The sequence below is a fragment of the Lytechinus pictus genome, chromosome 12 (assembly GCF_037042905.1).
Source record: "Lytechinus pictus isolate F3 Inbred chromosome 12, Lp3.0, whole genome shotgun sequence".
NCBI lineage: Eukaryota > Metazoa > Echinodermata > Echinoidea > Temnopleuroida > Toxopneustidae > Lytechinus > Lytechinus pictus.
In genome coordinates this window covers 3724101-3743369 of record NC_087256.1, presented here as the reverse complement: position 1 = coordinate 3743369, position 19269 = coordinate 3724101, and the positions used below count along the sequence as shown (strand labels likewise).

Sequence of the window (19269 nt, the reverse complement as noted above, 5' to 3'; positions counted from 1 at the left end):
TTATAGTTTAAGACTTAAAAATGGAACATGACAGTTCTTGTGATCATGAAAATGAATCGCAAAATATTTCTCATATACTGTTCCTTAAAAGGTTAACAGTTAAGAAAATTTAAAAAAGAAGATATAGGCCAAGATCTCACTAATTAATTTGTAAACCCGATGTGAAATGAATTTCATACAAAGGACAATTATTAATACATTAAATTCAATTAATGCTAGCGTGAAGGGCGAGCTGATTTTGGGGGCGATTTAAGTGAGATATTCTCAGCAGAATTACTAAGCAATTAGTCGAATGTGATAAGTGATATACTTATTTGAAAAGGGAACACTTAAGTAACTGTTTTGCTGTAATTCATAAAGAGAATACTTATCTCACTGATTTGCCTGTCAAATAGTGCGAGTGACAGAGTGTGTAGTGTGAGCTGGCATTTTTTTTCGCGTAAAAGTAAGAACAGAATGCGTATCTTTTTCAACCCCCCCCCCCCCCATGAAAACTAGAACCGCAAGCAAAATAACTTGCGCATATTGACTCTAAATAAGGCTCCAAAGCTGAAAAGTTAAAAAGTTTCACACATTTTCAGATTCAAATCCTATGTTTCTTTCAATATTTTTGTGTTTCCAGTATTTTCACTACTAAGTATATCTAGTTCTTAAAACATTACATTATGAATGGTAATAAACAATGCCTGACAAAAACATGGGTATGGGAAGCATGGGTGCTGAATTACCGCCAAGATTTTTTGGATATTGGGTTCTAACGCTATAATCTAGAGATTTTAGCCAAATTCCCTTCAATTTGTTGACAAAAAATATTTTGTTGTTGCTTTTCGCTTTTTCTGACCGAAATTGCATTGGGAGTTTGAAATTTGGTGTATTTTTCTTAGTCAAAATTATTATTTCTTGCTATTCTTTAATTGCTTTTCTAGTTTGAGTATACTCGTTATTTTATTAGATCTGTCATTCTTTCCTTCATGCCCTCTTTCTTTCTATTCTATGACTGAGGCTTAACTGAAGTTGGAGTCAAAATAATAACTATTATGCCACTTGTAGCAATTATTGTTTCTAGTTTCCTTTAATACCACCAACCAAAATAAGTCACATTTACCAGTATAATAATTGTATAATAGATCAAGGGTCCCCCCCCCCCTCCGTGAGCCACGTATTAGATGTGATTGTATTCGTGTTGGAAAAACGTCACATTTATTTCAGCTTGACCGTCCCTTTATCTCACTTCTCCCCCCCCCCCCCCCCCTCTCTGTCTCTCTGTGTCTATCTCTCTCTTTTCCATCCCTCCACCTCTCTATAATGATTTATATATAGTATGATTACTGTTATGAATGGCCATATGAAATAATATGGTTCTATTGGTTTTATGAATCCCATATAGATAGACAATAAAAAATCAACACTCTTTAATGAATAATTAGTGTTGTCAAAACGACAATTCTAATATTGAAGAGATCTCAATGATTTGATATTTCCATGATGAAAATGCAACGTATTAACACAATGTACGATTTGGTATTGTTATCATTATAATCATGTTAAAAGATACCGACCATTACGCTAAAGCAGAGAGAGTACGATTATAAACATGAACATTTGGCAGATAAATAGGGATATTTTAATTCTAGAAACTCACTGCAAGGTTTCATAATGTAAACAATTATCAAATTGTGATGTAATCTTTCTCCAAACATAGCCTTCTTATACTTTACTATACAATTCTGCCATTTAAACTATTAAAGGTCAATTCCACCCCAGAAAAATGTTGATTTTAATAAATATAGAAAAATCAAACAAGCATTACGCTGAAAATTTCATCAAAATCGGATGTAAAATAAGAAAGTTATGACATTTTAAAGTATCACCTATTTTTCACAAAACAATGATATGCCCAATTCAGTGACATGCAAATAAGACAGTCGATGATGTCCTTCACTCACTATTTCTTTTTTTCTAACTATACAATATTTCATTTTTTTAATTTTTGAAAATAAGGACCAACTTGACTGAACTATATAGTATTAAACAGTGCTAATTCCACATGTTCAGGAAGGAATTAATCGTTGTTTCACTTGACAATGAGGAGAAAATTAGAATATTCATATTTCATATAATAAAATACGAAGGAAATAGTGAGTGGATGACGTCATCAGTCTTCATTTGCATACCGACCAGGATGTGCATATAACTGTTTGTTTGATTGAACGTTGATTTGAATAATAAGAGAAAAATCCAACAAGCATAACACTAGAAATTTCATCAAAATCGGATGTATAATAAGAAAGTTATGACATTTGTAAGTTTCGCTTAATTTCACAAAACAGTTATTTTATGCACATCCTGGTCGGTATACAAATGAGGAAACTGATGACATCACTCACTATTTTGTATTTTAATATATATAATATGAAATATTCTAACTTTCTCCTCATTGTTCTGAGAAAAAGTTTCATTTCTCTCTGATTATGATTCACCATTGTTTAACATTTATGGTTCAGTCAAGTTGATCCTTATTGTCAAATCTGTAAAAATGAAATATTGTACAAATTACAAAAGAAATAGTGAGTGAGGGACATCATTGATTCTGACTAATTTTGTGAAAAATCAGCGAAACTTTAAATGTCATAACTTTCTTATTTTACATCCGATTTTGATGAAAATTTAACTTTCAGCATTTATGCTTGTATAAATTTTCTCGAGGTGGACTTGACCTTTAAACGAAAGATGACAAAGCGAAAAGCATAATTATATTGCCAGTGAATACACAACCGTATTACAACGGGCGTGGAGGAATGTTGAGTGAACTTTGTTGTGGGATGACGACGTGGCCGACATCAGCGTCTTGACACCACACACCAATATAATCGATGTCAAATACCGATCCATCGTCGGGGAGGACCAGTTCGATATCGCTACCTGAATACGAGCTCAGTGGAGATCTAAATGTGAAGATAGAAAGGATGTAACGGAGGTTAGGTAGTGCCCAAGAATATGCCTCAGGCAGTGGCGATTGTAAATCTCTGTTTGTTTTTGTTTTATTCATTTATTTTTACTTTTTTTCTAAGGCCGGATGGGGTTGATGTTTCTTTCATCCCCCCTCATGTTATCATATCCCCTTTTGATATCTTTATTGTTCTATAATCTTCCCTTTCCTTTTAATTGTCGCTTATTTCAATCTTTTCATTTCCACCTTAAATTTAATCATATTTCTATCTTATGCGATCTGCTTTCCTAACATTATCCCCATGTCACCAAAATGTATCCTTAGCACTTGTGTGATATAATACCCCCTGCCCAATATCTATCGAATGCCCATGAGTATCAATCTACACAGACTAAAATCAAATGTAAATACCGAAGCCTTCGAAATAAAAATAGCATTGTATAATATTCTTTCTTACGTATTTCCGTTTTCATCCGGAACATTATGTCCACTGCTAGATGGCGCTGGACCATTTCCTGCCCAAAACTGTGCACCTGCATAATTACGAAATATAATGAAATCAGTTTCATTGAGAATTGTTATGAAGAATTTTTTTTTAAATGTAAAATAATAAAATGATTCTGATATATATACCTTCAACATCATCAACGTGAATCGTTTGTAATTGTTATTCAAACTAGTTGCACTTTTCGACGAAATGTTTCTAAATATAAATATGATTTTCTGATTTGCATGTACTGTATATAGCCTATAATGGCGTTTGATAGTAGCAGTAGTCTACTGGCCATGTTACCAACTATAAAGCTAATAGGTCAAAGGTCAAAGTGCACCAGGATAATTAGATTCAAATTTGATCAGATGTTTATCAGAGGGACACTTAATGAAAATTTATATTTAAAACATTAGATTAGAAAAATGTGGTCGAAATGAATTATATATTTTAATTGTTTGAATAACAAAAACAATATGCAAATTCTATAATGTCAATTTATTTTTTTATATACTCATCATTTTAACGGCGACTTAATAACTGCCACTTCGTTATATTTATTCCCAAATGAGAAAGACCTCTGTAGAACTGGGGGCCGTTTCATAAAGCTGTTCATAAGTTTTAAGAATGACTTAAAAAACGACAGGTGATCATTTTTTTGTGTGTGGTAATATTCACCATTAAAATGTTCCTTAATGATTATTATTTATAGCGCATAAAAAACATCACCAGTTTTAACTTACTTTCGAATAGCTCTATATATGAATTATTCGCCAGGCCTCAATTTGAGTCTCCCTATTGAAGATCTATCTTCAGAAATATTCATGCATGATATCGTGATACAGATGAAGGAAAAAAAATCTGTATGTGCCTTCCCCCGCCCCCGCCCCCACCATGGCATCAGTTCACCTTGTCCAAAAGGCTGAAATGACTTGTACTACACTGTCAACGAGCATTGAATTAAAGTATACGGATTTTTTTTAATGAGTAAATTTAGCATATAGACAAACCAGAACATGATCCATCGTAATTAAATCCTTCAAATCTTATCCTTTGATCGTTAACAATGACGACAGACGAAGCAGAAAGTCCATATGTTCCAGAGAGTTGACCGAGGTTTGTCTCCGCTGGGGGAGTAAAAGTACTTGACACGGTGATTTCGTCAAACGAAGCCTAAATGATAACAAAAAAGAAAAACAGAACATGAGTTCGGAAATACATTCTACTTAAGGAATTAATTTGGGGACCATGTTCCTGTCGTTCCATGTACTTGCGTAATTCACGAACAGTTTTGTGAAACTTTCCAATAGTTTACAAAAATATAAATGGAAATGGAAAAGAGAAAAGTATTTTTCATTGAAATTATGAATCATGTGAATGTCATTAACAACTCTTGCTTACAGAATATTCGTTAAAAATTTATTGTCCAAGGAGTTTTAATACTTTTCTTTGTTTGAACATATACAAAGAATATATATATCATTAGTTCGAAGTATGTTTCTTGAATATAATCATGTTGAAGCAATAGCGTAATAGGCAAACATTTTGAGGGGGCGAAATATGGCGTATCGGGCAAAATTTATAAAAATTTGTGAGCGAGCTAAAATTTCGACATTTTTATTACCAAAATCTAATTTTGTGATAGATTTTGACATAATATTCATAAAATAACATATTTCATCCTTCTCTCTTTCCTTTTCTTTCCTTTTCTCTTTTTTTTTCTTGGTGGTGATTTTTTTTTTTTTTTTTTGGGGGGGGGAAGCTCCCCCAAGCCCCTCATCTGTTCGCCACTGTGTTGAAGAGAGAAATGATGTTAAAGCAATCAAACAAACATGTCATAAGTCACTCCTATGTATACTATTTAGGCCTATCCGCCTGTTGGTAAAGCAGGACACGATATGAGTAAACTGTTTTCTTATATGCTCGGTATGTGTTAGATATTCGGATACAATAAATTAAACTGAAGAAATGAAATTCAGAGATATTTGGGGAGTATGTGATATACACCCCTAGCGAGTGTGAAGACCATAATGTCAGAATTATGAACTTCAGTATGGACTCCTCTGTTGTAGGATTTGGTATACTCACACTGACTAGTTTACACCAGACAGAAATCCATTTCAGATCTGTGACCGAATCCCCGCTTGGTAGATCTAGGTCCCCCAGATATTCATCATTCATCGCAACGTTATAAGTGAAGCTATGAAGACAGAAACCATCAAAAGTGACAATTGTATTTTTGAAAATTAATAGATAAAAACAGAATGTTGTAGATATAAGGTTCTTAACATGTTTTATAGACCTTCATATCTATCCCATTTTGTTGCATATTTTAGTGGGCGATTTTTTTTTCTTAATTTGTAATCAATCTTTTTTTTTTAAAGAGAGAACATGGAGAAAGTGAAGTATTGTAAATATTTTGGTAAAATCAGAGGACTTTTTTGTTTACTTCTCATCGAAGGGCGTCACTCTAATAGAAAGTTGATTGAACAAATCGCCCCGGGATCGCCCCCCCCCCCCCCGAGAAGAAAGGTTTAAGAAAAATGATCAGGCGCGGTAGTATACTAAAATTTGAACGGACTTTTGGGGGCTTGAGAAAGGATCGATGTGAGTTCATTTAAAACAATGGAAATTGCCTATCGTGGACAGCATATACACGGAAGACTACACTGATCTGACCAAGCAGCTAGTCCCCCACCCGGGCCCCCGCCCCTGGCATTTAAAATATTTCGAATATCAATTATAACCATTTCACCTACATTTATAACACCCATCAGTCCCCGATTGGTCTTTTACATGTAGATGAGGGCATTTCACTGCACGATAAGGGGGGGGGGGGGATTAAGAAAGAAACTCGAGTTTTTTCCAGGCGATGCGGTAGTAATCAAAGTGAACGAGCGAAAACCTCCTACTTCCAAGAGCGACATTTTTAAATACTAGTATCAGAGACTTTTTAAGGTAATATAATTTATAAAATAAATGCGACAGGAATGGGATTTTAATGTCAATGGTGCCAACCCCCTTTAATGTGGTGACCGGGGAGTTTCGAAGTGAAACTTAGCATTTGGAGCACTTTAATAATATGAACTTTTAAATAAAGTGTAAATCTACCACATAATTTCTGAAAGTGAAACTCAAGATGTAGATAAGATTTGTTAAAACTTATGATCGCATCTTAATAGCTGAATAAATTGGCAAACGTTTTACACATGAAATTTACAAATATGTATCAATACAAAAGAGTCAATAAATTACAACAAAAATATATAGATTAAGACCGACATCACCACCCGAAATTCTGATGCGACTCTCTCCGATCATAAGATAAACACATACCGGTAAATTGATTCGCCGTTACTCGAAGGTGCATTGCCGTTCTTTCCTATCCATATATGTGCATCTGCCAAGTAACATAAAAACATTAAAAGCGTTTTTTTTTTTATCTTTTCATCGGAGTAAGACGGGGGGGGGGTGATTTCTCAATTTCACTCTTTGGCTTCGGTCACGGTATATCTCTCGGGGAACATTTATTCCGGGTAAATCCATTGGCCTTGGAAGCTGGAGAGCTGGGGGTGCTGTAGCCTCTTGTCGAGGCCCTGGCGGCTGCTTCCCGAACAAAGCGAGGGATATCCAATTCGCAAAGCGAATTTAGCTTAGCGAGCGCAGCGAGCCAGGCCTAATTCGCAAAGCGAATTAGGATATCTCTCGCTTCGCTAGGGAAGCAGCCGGCAGGTCCTCGACAAGAGGCTATAGGGGTGCTGAAGCACCATACGCAGCAGCCCCTCTCTCTCTCTTTCTCAACTCAATAAAATATGTCAAATTTATACTCTGTACTATTGGCTAAAGTAACCATTTGCCGTTTGCAGTATTTCATCATCATGTGTAATTTTACAGAATAAACCCTAGATACTACAATTCACCCCTTGTTTTATTTGATATTCAATCATTAATTGGGTAAAATGGAAGAGGGGGTAAACATAAACGTTATTACCTGGCCCCTTTCCATCGTAATCGAAATTGGTAATTCTGATTGTGTCATCATCAACAGCATACACGTTTCCTCCTACTATATGAGATCCACCAGCTGGAAACTCCCCGATCAATTTACCATTGTACTGCTGTGCCCCTGTGTTGACAATGCCTGTGAAGCAAAACAAAAAAATGAAATAAAATAACATCCATTAAACCAGTCTCTTGATCAATTAGGGATTTGATTCCATATTTTCCTTGGCTGAAAACTTTGACAAGCAAAAAAATAAAATCATTCGTGAACACTCGGGGTCTTTCGTCTCCAAAAAAATGACAGGCCCAAAAAACAAACAAACAAACAAACAAAATGAAAAAAACAACTCTAACGTATACAAAATGAAATGAAAATCATTCTTTATAAAGAACAATAGAAGTGGCATGATATACATAATATACATAGTTGGGATAATTGGTTACATATCAACTAATAAAAAAAATGTAGACAATCAATATAAAAAGAAGTAAGAAAATTGGTATGTTTGATTGCAGAAGATGATAAAAAAGAAATACCATGGTGGATAAAATTCAAAGCGATGACCTCAAGACCTTTCTGTTCCACAACACTAATGTTTGTAGAATTAATGATTCAGTGATCTGTATAAAAAGTGCTAAGAGTAATGAAATATATAAACAGTTCCTTTCAAAAAAAAATTTCTCCAACAGATGTTGTTTTCAATGGAGAAACAAAATTGATATTGATGTAAATTGGGTAGATGTAAATAATCTTATACAAGTTAGAGAAAATAATTTATGAACGAGAGTTTAATAGAAAATTGGTATAATATTTTACCAGCGAGACATGGGTGTCAATCCCGGGGGATGGGGAGACATATAAAAAAAATCAGGTGGGGGTGGCGTGTCCAACCACCCCCAATATTTCGATGGCATGAAAACAAAGTATATCTCCACAAAAAACGATAAATTTATCAAATTCACAAACTCAACAACAAAAAATGACTACTGTAACACATAAATACACACAAACGAAAGAAAAACCAAATTCGTCCCCCAAATCAGTTAATCCTAAGTTTTTTCTGAAGTTGACAAATCTGTTTTGAAAACAATTAACGCACTCATCTGTATGTATGTGCCGAATATAGGGTAATTTCATGAGCCATGAATAAATGCATAATTATGTTTAGGCCCTCTCTAATTTCGATGGTGCATAAAAGCAAAATTGGTTTAACAACAAATGCATTTTATATGTTCTTATTAATATATAATATAAGAAGTTACACTAGTTGGGAATATAGCTTCATCATTTCTGAAATCCAGATAAACTATTTGAAAAGTTTGAACTTTGATGGAAGTACTATATTTTGATTTTGCAATGTTAACACTTATGTCAGAATCTGACACGAGATAAAAAAATCATGTATTGTTATTTTATAGAAATTACATTTTGACTTTACACGGAACTGTATTTTCATGTTTTTACCTTATCAATAAATCTGTTCTTATTGGTTGTTTTAAGAGTTACTTATGCTATTCTGTATTCAAGTAGGCCTACTTTCATTTTTCTGTCAGTGTTTTGAGTTGTTCCTTTTCTTGGAATAAAATACTAGTAAACTTGAGACTTGTTGTGGGTTACAATGTTTGGTAATTTGATCGTGAAAGTTGACTACAATATTATGGCCTAGAAAGTGATTTTAGTATGCTCTAAAATTCAATTTTCGCATGTCAATTTCTTAAAAAGTCCCTACCGTCGGAAGGGGGAATACCCCAATCCCACACCCCTCCCACCCACGGTCGCTTCGCTCCCTCGACGGGACTCAGACACCAATCATTCCCCAATCATCACAAGAAATCGACACCTATGCAGCGAGAAGTAACTATTTCAAATGAAATTTAACAACAGACGATCGGTTTCCAAAATTTAAAGTAAAAGAGGATAATGCAAACCTTATTCATAATTTATTGTGTAATTTTTATTTGAATGTGATTGTGTGAAATTTGATTTATATGGAAGCTAATCCTCTCAGAGGCAAAAAAAATCATGGTTATTGTTTCGCTTAATTGAATTTCAAGTTAATGCTTATGTGATTTGTATAAATAGGAATGTTAAATGATATCCAATAATATCCTCATTCATCCTTTTCTCCTATTTTAACTTGAGAGCAATCATGGACGGAAATCCCAGGGGGGACAGGGGGACGCGTCCCCCCTACCATTTTGGAAAGGGGGGGGGGAATAATATCAAATGTCCCCCTACTATTTGTGGTCTTTTATTATAGAAAAAATAAATCGAAATTATACACATGTATCCTCGAATTTCGAAATAAATATAAACAGATAGTTTTTGTTAAGAACTTGGATAGGAAAAGAAAATGCATACCGGCCCGACAATTCTCGAACTCGCATCTAGCCCTATATGCCAGCCAAAGAGTAACGACATTGATGACATCGATAGCCTTTGTCAATTTCATAACTAATAAAAATGAAAAATGAAAATCGCCACTGGATACTTATAAGTAAATTTAGTGCATAGATGGTAGACGAGAATGTTCCATACCCCGTAAAAACATATCTTGTTAAACCAATTCATTATCCCTTTATTCCAAATTTACTTGGAATATATTTTCATAGTTCGCGTATTCAGTAAAAAGAATAGTTTTTATGAGTTATGATTAATCCTTCGCAGTGAATTTTTACTATGTTTAATCCCCCAAAATTTGTTTTTAGATACTCTATTAACGATGCATTTATATTCCATTTTTACACAAAATTCCTGCCGTGGGAGGGGTCATCATAGGTAGATCAAGGGGGCGAAGCGGCGGCCCACCCCCTATTGGCGGCGCAAAATAGGAAGGTGAGGAGAAAATTAAGAAAGATAGGACGAGGAAGAAAATTAACTGATGGAAGGAGAGGGGAATAATTGAAAAAAAAGAAAACTTTCAGGTCATAGTATAAAAATACAGAAATTCGCTCTCGCTTTGCATTAATACACAGCCATATCTTTATTTCAAAACGTGCTTAATTTTTTTTTACTTTTTAGATCGAAATATAAAAAATCAAATTATTTATTTAGGAAGATATCCATCTTTTCATAATTTGTAGGTTTAAATCTATAAAAAAAAAAGCTCGTGATTTGCGCTCGCATTGCTTATTGGGATAAACTGCTTGTTCTTTATTTCAAAAGTGCTTGAAAGATTCAGTTTTCAGATCTGAATATAAAAAAACATTTCGCGCTTCGCGCTCGCATCAGTAATATGGTTGAGTCAGATACTATCCTGTTTATTGCTATAAGGTGAAAGAAGATGACTTTTTTGGTCGGAAAATAAAGCAAAATATACGATACGCTTCGCGCTCACATTAATTAAAATTTAGTTAGATAGCTACCATGTCCTTGATTTTAAAATATGCTAATAATACCAATTTTTAGGCCGGAAATGACATATCTTCAGCACACACTTCGCGCTCGATTCTAATATTGTCTAGTAAAATTCCTATCCTGTTCATGATTTGAAAAACTGTTATAATTGTCCAGTTTTTAGGTTGGAAAATACAAACTTTCAGCTCGCGCTTCGCGCCCGCATTAATTTTTTAGATTCCTATCTTGTTCATAATATAAAAAAAATACTAAGAATGTCTAGTATTTAGGTTGGGAAATCAAAAACTTTCACCTCTTGCTTCGCGGTCGCATTAATTGTTTAGATTCCTATCCTGTTCATAATTTTTTTAAGTACTAAGAATTTCTAGTATTTAGGTTGGAAAATCAAAACCTTTCAGCTCGGGCTTCGCGCTCGCATTGATTGATTAGTTCCTATCCTGTTCATATTCTTTTAAGATGCTATGAATATCCAGTTTTTAGGTTGGAAAATAAAAAAAATTCAGCTCGCGCTCGCATTCATTCTTTAGATTCATATTCCGTTCAATATTAAGTGCTAAGAATGTCCAGTTTTTAGGTTGAAAAATCAAAAACTTTCAGCTCGCGCTTCACGCTCGTATTAATTGTTTATATTCTTTTTAAAGTGCTATGAATGTCCAGTATTTAGGTTGGAAAATCAAAAAATTTCAGCTAGCGCTCGCATCTATTGTTCAGTTAAATTCCTATCCTGTTCATGATTTGAAAAAGTTTACGAATGTCTAGTTTTTAGGTTGGAAATCAAGAAACTTTCAGCTCGCGCTCACATTAATGGTTTAGGTAGGTTCGAATCAAGTTCATGATCACAAAATATGTTCAGAATGCATGGTCAATTTCCAGGTCACAATTTATGAAATATCAACATATTAGGGCTCGCGCTTCGCGCTCGCATTTTTTATTGAGGCCTTTCATCTTTAGTTAGGAATACCTCCCCTCTTCTAAATATATATATATATATGTATGTGTGTGTGTGTGTGTGTGCTTGTGTTTGAGTTAGTAATTCTGTAGAACATAAAAACGGAAAACTCAATTGTGTCCCCCCTACCTTCAAGGAGAGATTTCCGCCCATGATAGCAATATTTCCATTTTCTGTTTTTTATAGACCTTGTCCAACCATATAACTTGTAGAAATCTTACTGATATATTGTTCCCTCTTTTTTAAATCATACGATATAGGACAAACAAAATTTATATTATGGACCAAGAATAACAGATGAGAGCTCATTCGTTTTTCGAAAATTGCGATTTGTAGCTCGCTTGCAGATTTTCAGAATACTATAACCCTTGAAAATATGGACACATATTTTTATCTTGTGATTACTATCTTTTTGATTATCTATATATATGGCATAATGCTGACACCTCTTTTAGGCAATCCTTGATTAACTGTGAAAATAATTTGAGGAATTTAACAGATGTTTAAGAGATACCGGAATCAAAATAAAAGAAAAATCGATGACATTTCTGAAAATCGCATAGCATCAAGACATTCTTATGGCATTGTGATTATATTACAACTTATCATGATAGTGATATGACAGTTCCAAAAGTATAGCGATTATCTGGATTATTATGTACAATTTTTTTTTTGACATCTACTGTTTTTGTATTCACCTCGCATTCATTCTTTAGATTCATATTCCGTTCAATATTAAGTGCTAAGAATTTCCAGTTTTTAGGTTGAAAAATCAAAAACTTTCAGCTCGCGCTTCCCGCTCGCATTAATTGTTTAGATTCCTATCCTGTTCATATTCTTTTTAAAGTGCTATGAATGTCCAGTTTTTAGGTTGGAAAATAAAAAACTTTCAGCTCGCGCTTCACGCTCGTATTAATTGTTTACATTCCTATCCTGTTTATAGTCCAGTATTAAGGTTGGAAAATCAAAAAATTTCAGCTCGCGCCCGCATCTATTGTTCAGTTAAATTCCTATCCTGTTCATGATTTGAAAAAGTGTTGCGAATGTCTAGTTTTTAGGTTGGAAATCAAGAAACTTTCAGCTCGCGCTCACATTAATGGTTTAGGTATAGGTTCGAATCAAGTTCATGATTCACAAAATATGTTCAGAATGGTCAATTTCCAGGTCACAATTTATGAAATATCAACATATTAGGGCTCGCGCATCGCACTCGCATTTTTTATTGAGGCCTTTCATCTTTAGTTAGGAATACCTCCCCTCTTCTAAATATATATATATATGTATGTGTGTGTGTGTGTGTGTTTGAGTTAGTAATTCTGTAGAACATAAAAACGGAAAACTCAATTGTGTCCCCCCTACCTTCAAGGAGAGATTTCCGCCCATGATAGCAATATTTCCATTTTCTATTTTTATAGGCCTTGTCCAACCATATAACTTGTAGAAATCTTACTGATATATTGTTCCCTCTTATTTAAATCATACGATATAGGACAAACACAATTTATATTATGAACCAAGAATAACAGATGAGAGCTCATTCGTTTTTCGAAAATTTCGATTTGTAGCTCGCTTGCAGATTTTCAGAATACTATAACCCTTGAAAATATGGACACATATTTTTTATCTTGTGATTACTATCTTTTTGATTATCTATATATATGGCATAATGCTGACACCTCTTTTAGGCAATCCTTGATTAACTGTGAAAATAATTTGAGGAATTTAACAGATGTTTAAGAGATACCGGAATCCAAATAAAAGAAAAATCGATGACATTTCTGAAAATCGCATAGCATCAAGACATTATTATGGCATTGTGATTATATTACAACTTATCATGATAGTGATAATTATGACAGTTCCAAAAGTATAGCGATTATCTGGATTATTATGTACAATTTTTTTTTGACATCTACTGTTTTTGTATTCACCCTGGTTCGGTTATGATTTCGTTTTTTTTTATAAAACAAATTCAAAAAACTAGTATACACATTTGCAAAGTGTAAACATAAACTGGTGTTTACAACACCAATTGGTGTTGTGAGAGGACCACACGTAGCATTTTACACCGGTGAAATTCATGGTGTTACTTCAACGCCCATTGGTGTTGTTACAGCACATTATATTTGGTGTTTAAACATCTTCCTGCCTCAAAGTCCGTGTATTCCTTTTTCTGTTGGAGTGGTCCTCATTGAATACCTGACTGAAAATGGTGTTTCCTTGGACAGGTGTGTGACTTTAGTGGTAAACTAGCTCTTGGTTAATCAGGGAGCTTAAAGGGATTGTCCGGGCTGAAAATATTCATATCTTATTAAATAGAGTAAAATTCAGAGAGCAAAATGCTGAAAATTTCATCAAAATCGGATAACAAATAACGAAGTTATTGAATTTTAAAGTTTATCAATATTTTGTGAAAACAGTTATATGCACATCGTCATGAACATTCATTAGGTGTGCTAATGATGTCACATTCCCACTTTCCTTTTTCTTATGTTATTACATGAAATCATAAATGGTGCATTTTTTCATACATGTGTAAATGATGTGTCTCCATTATGAAAAAAGTTGCGGCAATAAATAACTAATGCACTTAATCAGTCGTCAATCCAATTGTTTTAGTTCTTGGTAGAAAATTTTTGAATAAACCTAATTTCATATAACAAAATACAAAAGAACAAGTGGGGGTATATGACATCATCAGCCCACCTAATGAATATTCATAAAGACATTTCTAGAACTGCACTGGAATAATGCACATCTTTAAAATTCAATAACTTCGTTATTTGCTATCCGATTTTGATCAAATTTTCAGCATTTTGCTTTGTGAATTTTACTCTATTTATTGAGATATAAATTTCTCCAGCCTGGACCATCCCTTTATTACAATGGTGGATCCAGCATTGTCTAAAATGGGGGTGGGGCGGAAAAAAACACATCCACACTGTCCCCGATCGGCTGCTCGAAGAGCTAGCTAAGGATTTTTTTTTGGGGGGGGGCGGTGGTCCTAAAGAAGTTTCAAGTATTTCTAGCTTTATATTTTACAAGCAACGTGATGTTTCTCATTAGGCCTAAATGGATAATGCGAGCGCAAAACGCATGCTGGGATATTTTATAAACCGTTCTGATAATGGGAATATAATGCATTTGTAACCAAAGAAAATGGTGCGAGCTAATTTGGCTAATTTCAAAAGGGTTGCGTTATGGTTTATGGTTGTGATGCCGTGCGGTGGGGCGCAATAACACATCCATTCGAGAACCCCCCCCCCCCCCCTCCGCTTGTCTCGAAAGGTTGAACTTGCGTTTAATCAGGAGTGGCGTGCATGTTAGCTGTTTTTTTTTTTTGGGGGGGGGGTATATTATCGATGTTTATCGATTTTTATATAGTTCTGTAACCATTAATTCATACACTTTGTCTCTGAATTGTGTACTTTAATTCGTTGTTAAATACTATAGTTAATTACATTTACTTTGTATCTTTGTATAACATATTGTAAATTTTCTTGTATTGCATTGTATCACGTTAAGCACAATTTTTTAAATATTACTTTGATTTTTATCTCATCTTAAATATACTTGATTTACATGTATTTATGTTTTTAATGTCAGGACCATGATGTAAAACATTTTTTTAACTGATCTTGTCATCCTGAATAAATATATTTGAATAAATAAATAAATATAAATCTGAAATGGTGACATTTTCTGTTTGTAGGTGATTAACACCTATAGGGGAAGCGTATTCAGTCCCCTAAATCTATCTAAGCCATTGACCATCATAGCTTGATATCATTTTTACATGTTATGTTAATTATGAATAGTCGACACATCAGTGCGTATCTTTGTTTTCATTTTCTCAATTATATGCACCGTGTACGTAAACACTAAAAACTTATACAATTTCATTAAAAAATGGAATATTACAATATATTAACATAGTCTTACCAATTAAAAACACGAGGAAGAAAATACCCAACTCTGAAGCCATGTTGACAAAATCTCGCTGGAATTCGTAAAGATAATGATGCAACTGATGCTTTGATCGTTGGATAAAATGACCTTCTTTCCAGATGTGTAAGTGATGGGTTACACGACTGCATTAGAGGTGGTGCAAAGAATAGGGGTATAAGCAGGGCAGTCGCTAAGGGAGGGGGTGTGGGGGTTGGACGCCCCCCCCCCCCCACTACTCTGTTTATCGTCGGTAAATCTGCGGGGAAAATGAAGAAAAGGGGAGAGAGTGGAAAATAAAAGGATGGGAAAAAGAGGAAAGAAAAACAAGAAAAAGAGGGAAAGAGAAAAAATAGAAAAGAGAAGAGAAGAAAAGAAAAGGGACGTAGCGAAAAAGGAAAACAAAAGACAAATAGAAGGGAAACAAAAAGGAGGAGAAAAGGGAGAGAAGGGGACGGTAGGCGAGGTGAGATAAACCTGTGAAATGTATAGGTGCAGGAAATACAAAATGCGAAGTTTGAGACGTCGTCCGTTTGGGAAAATAATTATTGTCTGATATACAAGCGCAGGGGCTGTTGGACTGACGCCTGTCGGAAAAAAAAGATAAACTGTCGGGTCGCGCAGGAATGTTCCAACTGCTTCATGTACCGGTAGTGATTAAAATGTCCCGGTTTTAGGTCTAAATCGCCTAAAAATTCAACCGGCGCTTCTCTACCGACAATTATTAAGATGTAACTGTCGGCTGTCGGGTCACCAAGGGCTGTTCCAATTACTACTTCATGTACCAACAGTGATTAGACTGTTCAGGCTGTATATAGGTCTAAATCGCCCAAAATTTTCAGCTCGCGCTTCGCGCTCGCATCCTTCGTTTACTGAGATCTATACCATCATCACAATTTTCTTAAGTGTTGGACAGCGCTGAGAAGGTTCCCTCCCGGGTCAGTATTTAAAAAAAAAAAAGGCTCGCAGGATGGACTCGCTTTAATTGTTTATTGAAATACACAACTTGTTCTTTATTGCAAAATGTTTTACAACGTCTAGTTTTTATTATTTTCATTATTACAAGAAGTGCAAAGAATGTCCAGTTTTTAAGTCTATATCGTAAAAAAATCAGCTTGCACTTCGCGCTCGCAATATTTGTTTATTGAGAAAAATATATCTTGATCTTTTTTTTTTTTTAAAGTGCTTAGAATGTCCAGTTGTCAGATCAGAATGTTAAAGATTTCTGCTCGCGCTTCGCGCTCGCATTGTTTCATTAGATACCCAGTAGGCCTATATAATATCTAGTTTTCATGTCGGAAAATAATAATAATTAAAAAAGATTCGGCTAGGATTTCGCGCTCGCATAAAATATTTGTTAGTAATCCATCGTGTTCAAGGTTACATTGCTTCGGATGTCCCCTTTTTAGGTATAAATCTATATTTACAAAAACCGGCTCGTGCTAGTGTCGTCAACTCCTCTGCCTCAGCGCAGCGGGAGGGTGCACCCCCAGTCTACGCCCCTGACATTACATTTAATCATGAATACTGAAAAAATAAAAAAACGAACCAGCTAGCATAGACCTACGAAGAGATGGGCGATTAACGCGAGCATTTCTTTGATCCAAATGATAGTCACCGTCACCTGGTTATGTGCATCTTAATAAGAACATACAGGTGTTGTGACAATAGCAGTTACCATGACTACCAAGACGTAGGCCAAGATCTGATCACTTATACCTTGGTCACATTTGCTCTACGGCGGCCGTACGGCGAGTCGAAAACAGCCGTTTTAACATTTTTTGTACATTTACATGTAGGTGGTTTGAATCGAAATTAATAAAACGGCTGTTTTCGACTCGCCGTACGGCCGCCGTAGAGCAAATTTGACCAAGGTGTTATAGACGGATCAGATTCCCGGTCTTATAGTTTTGTTGGCTGATACTCTGTTTCAACATGTGCCTTTCAATCCCGCTTTCAATCAACATGCTTCATATTTGGAGCAGCAAACTTGAGAAGCAGAAGATTTCTGTGATATAAAATATGATATAATTCGATCCGACGCACGTAAGGACCTCAATAACATTGAGAGATACTCGGTCTATTCACGTTATGTGCCCGTATCTGGAATATTATGGACAAACTTGGGAAGATTGAATTTTATATGCAATCAATGACAAATTTGTCTCTTTATTAAAATATGCAGACATTTTCCCAAATAAAAGACATGGAACTAAGATAACCCAAAAGTAAACAAGAACTGCACATCGATTTTCAATGATTTAAGTGATTGTTATCAACTGCACATACAATCTTTGAAATATAAAGTTCCAATCACGAACTGCTTCGGGCCCTTCTCACGGTAACGATCATAAAGGATCAAAGTAGACGAATATGAAGAGAATGTTATTCAGATGACAATAACAGTTCTGTTAGTGAATTCGTTATCTAAGCGATTAATGTCCATCTCTTCATCGGTCCATGGTATGACAGTGAACTGTCTGGGGAGTCAACCCATGATTTTGCATGAGTACAACAGCGCCCCCTATATATCCGACTGTTGATTGTTCTCTGGGTTCAAGAGAGTAGAAAAGCCAACATAATTGTGCCAAAAGAAAATTGGGTACGGGTGCATTTGCTTTACCCCCCCCCCTTTTTAATTTTCCTGTTGGTTTCGCTATCTTAAAGGGGTACTGAAAATAATCATGTTTAAATATAGCACAATTCACTGAGCAAAACACAGGGCAAACCACTGAAAATTTCATCAAAATCCGATAAAATTATTTTGTGAAAACAGTACACACACCGTCATGAAATAATATAAATGGGGTGACTATGTCACGTCCTTAATTCCTTTCTAATGTTTATAATCGTAATTGTGCCATATTTTTATTTTGAGTATGCGTCCCTTGTAACAAAATTGTAGTTATCAACTTCAGTTTTGCTTGAATCAAGTTGTATTTGACGAATATGAGCATAATTATGCTTTCATCTTACTTGCTTTTACAATCTTACACCGTTTATATTGTTTTATACAATAGTATATTTATTTTTTAACTCAAATTTCTATTTCCTACAGATCCCATATTTAATTAATTACTTTCGTTTCAGTGTTTTTTTATTTGTGAATAAATTATACGATTTGTAGTTTAAATCTTTACATTCCGCTGTGATCATTTTATTCATTTTCATAATATAATTTATGTCAAAATATTTGTTTATTTATGTTACTTAGCATTGATTTATTACATGTATGATGTTGATGTTATTTGTTGCAATTATAATTCTGTTTTCATCAGATCATTGATGAAAAACAGCATTTTGCTGATCTTTTGTACCTGTATAAAATATGTTCTAATTAATAAATAAAATAAGTTGCAGCAATGCTTTCTTGAAGGACAAAAAAATTAATTAATATAATTTCATATAATAAATGAGTTGAGATAATCATGACATCATCCGCTTGCTCATGAAGTCATGCATCATTGTGCATAACAGTTTTTAAAAAATAATGCAAAACTTAAAAAGATCATAGATGAATGGGGAGGGCTCACTTTTCTCGGCTGGTGATACACATTGAATGTTACGGATGGCAA

At 34.5% G+C, this 19269-nt stretch overlaps 1 protein-coding gene across 1 annotated transcript; it reads right to left on the bottom strand.

The window, feature by feature from the left end:
- Nucleotides 1-1249: 1249 nt before the first annotated feature.
- Nucleotides 1250-15863, bottom strand: LOC129272849 (protein Skeletor, isoforms B/C-like). The gene is made up of 7 exons (XM_054909942.2): nucleotides 15692-15863; nucleotides 7432-7581; nucleotides 6777-6840; nucleotides 5529-5640; nucleotides 4451-4613; nucleotides 3408-3483; nucleotides 1250-2945 (listed from the first exon to the last, which is right to left on the bottom strand). The coding sequence occupies exons 1-7, from the start codon at nucleotides 15732-15734 to the stop codon at nucleotides 2780-2782; spliced, it is 774 nt and encodes a 257-aa protein (XP_054765917.2). The 5' UTR covers nucleotides 15735-15863; the 3' UTR covers nucleotides 1250-2779.
- Nucleotides 15864-19269: the final 3406 nt, after the last annotated feature.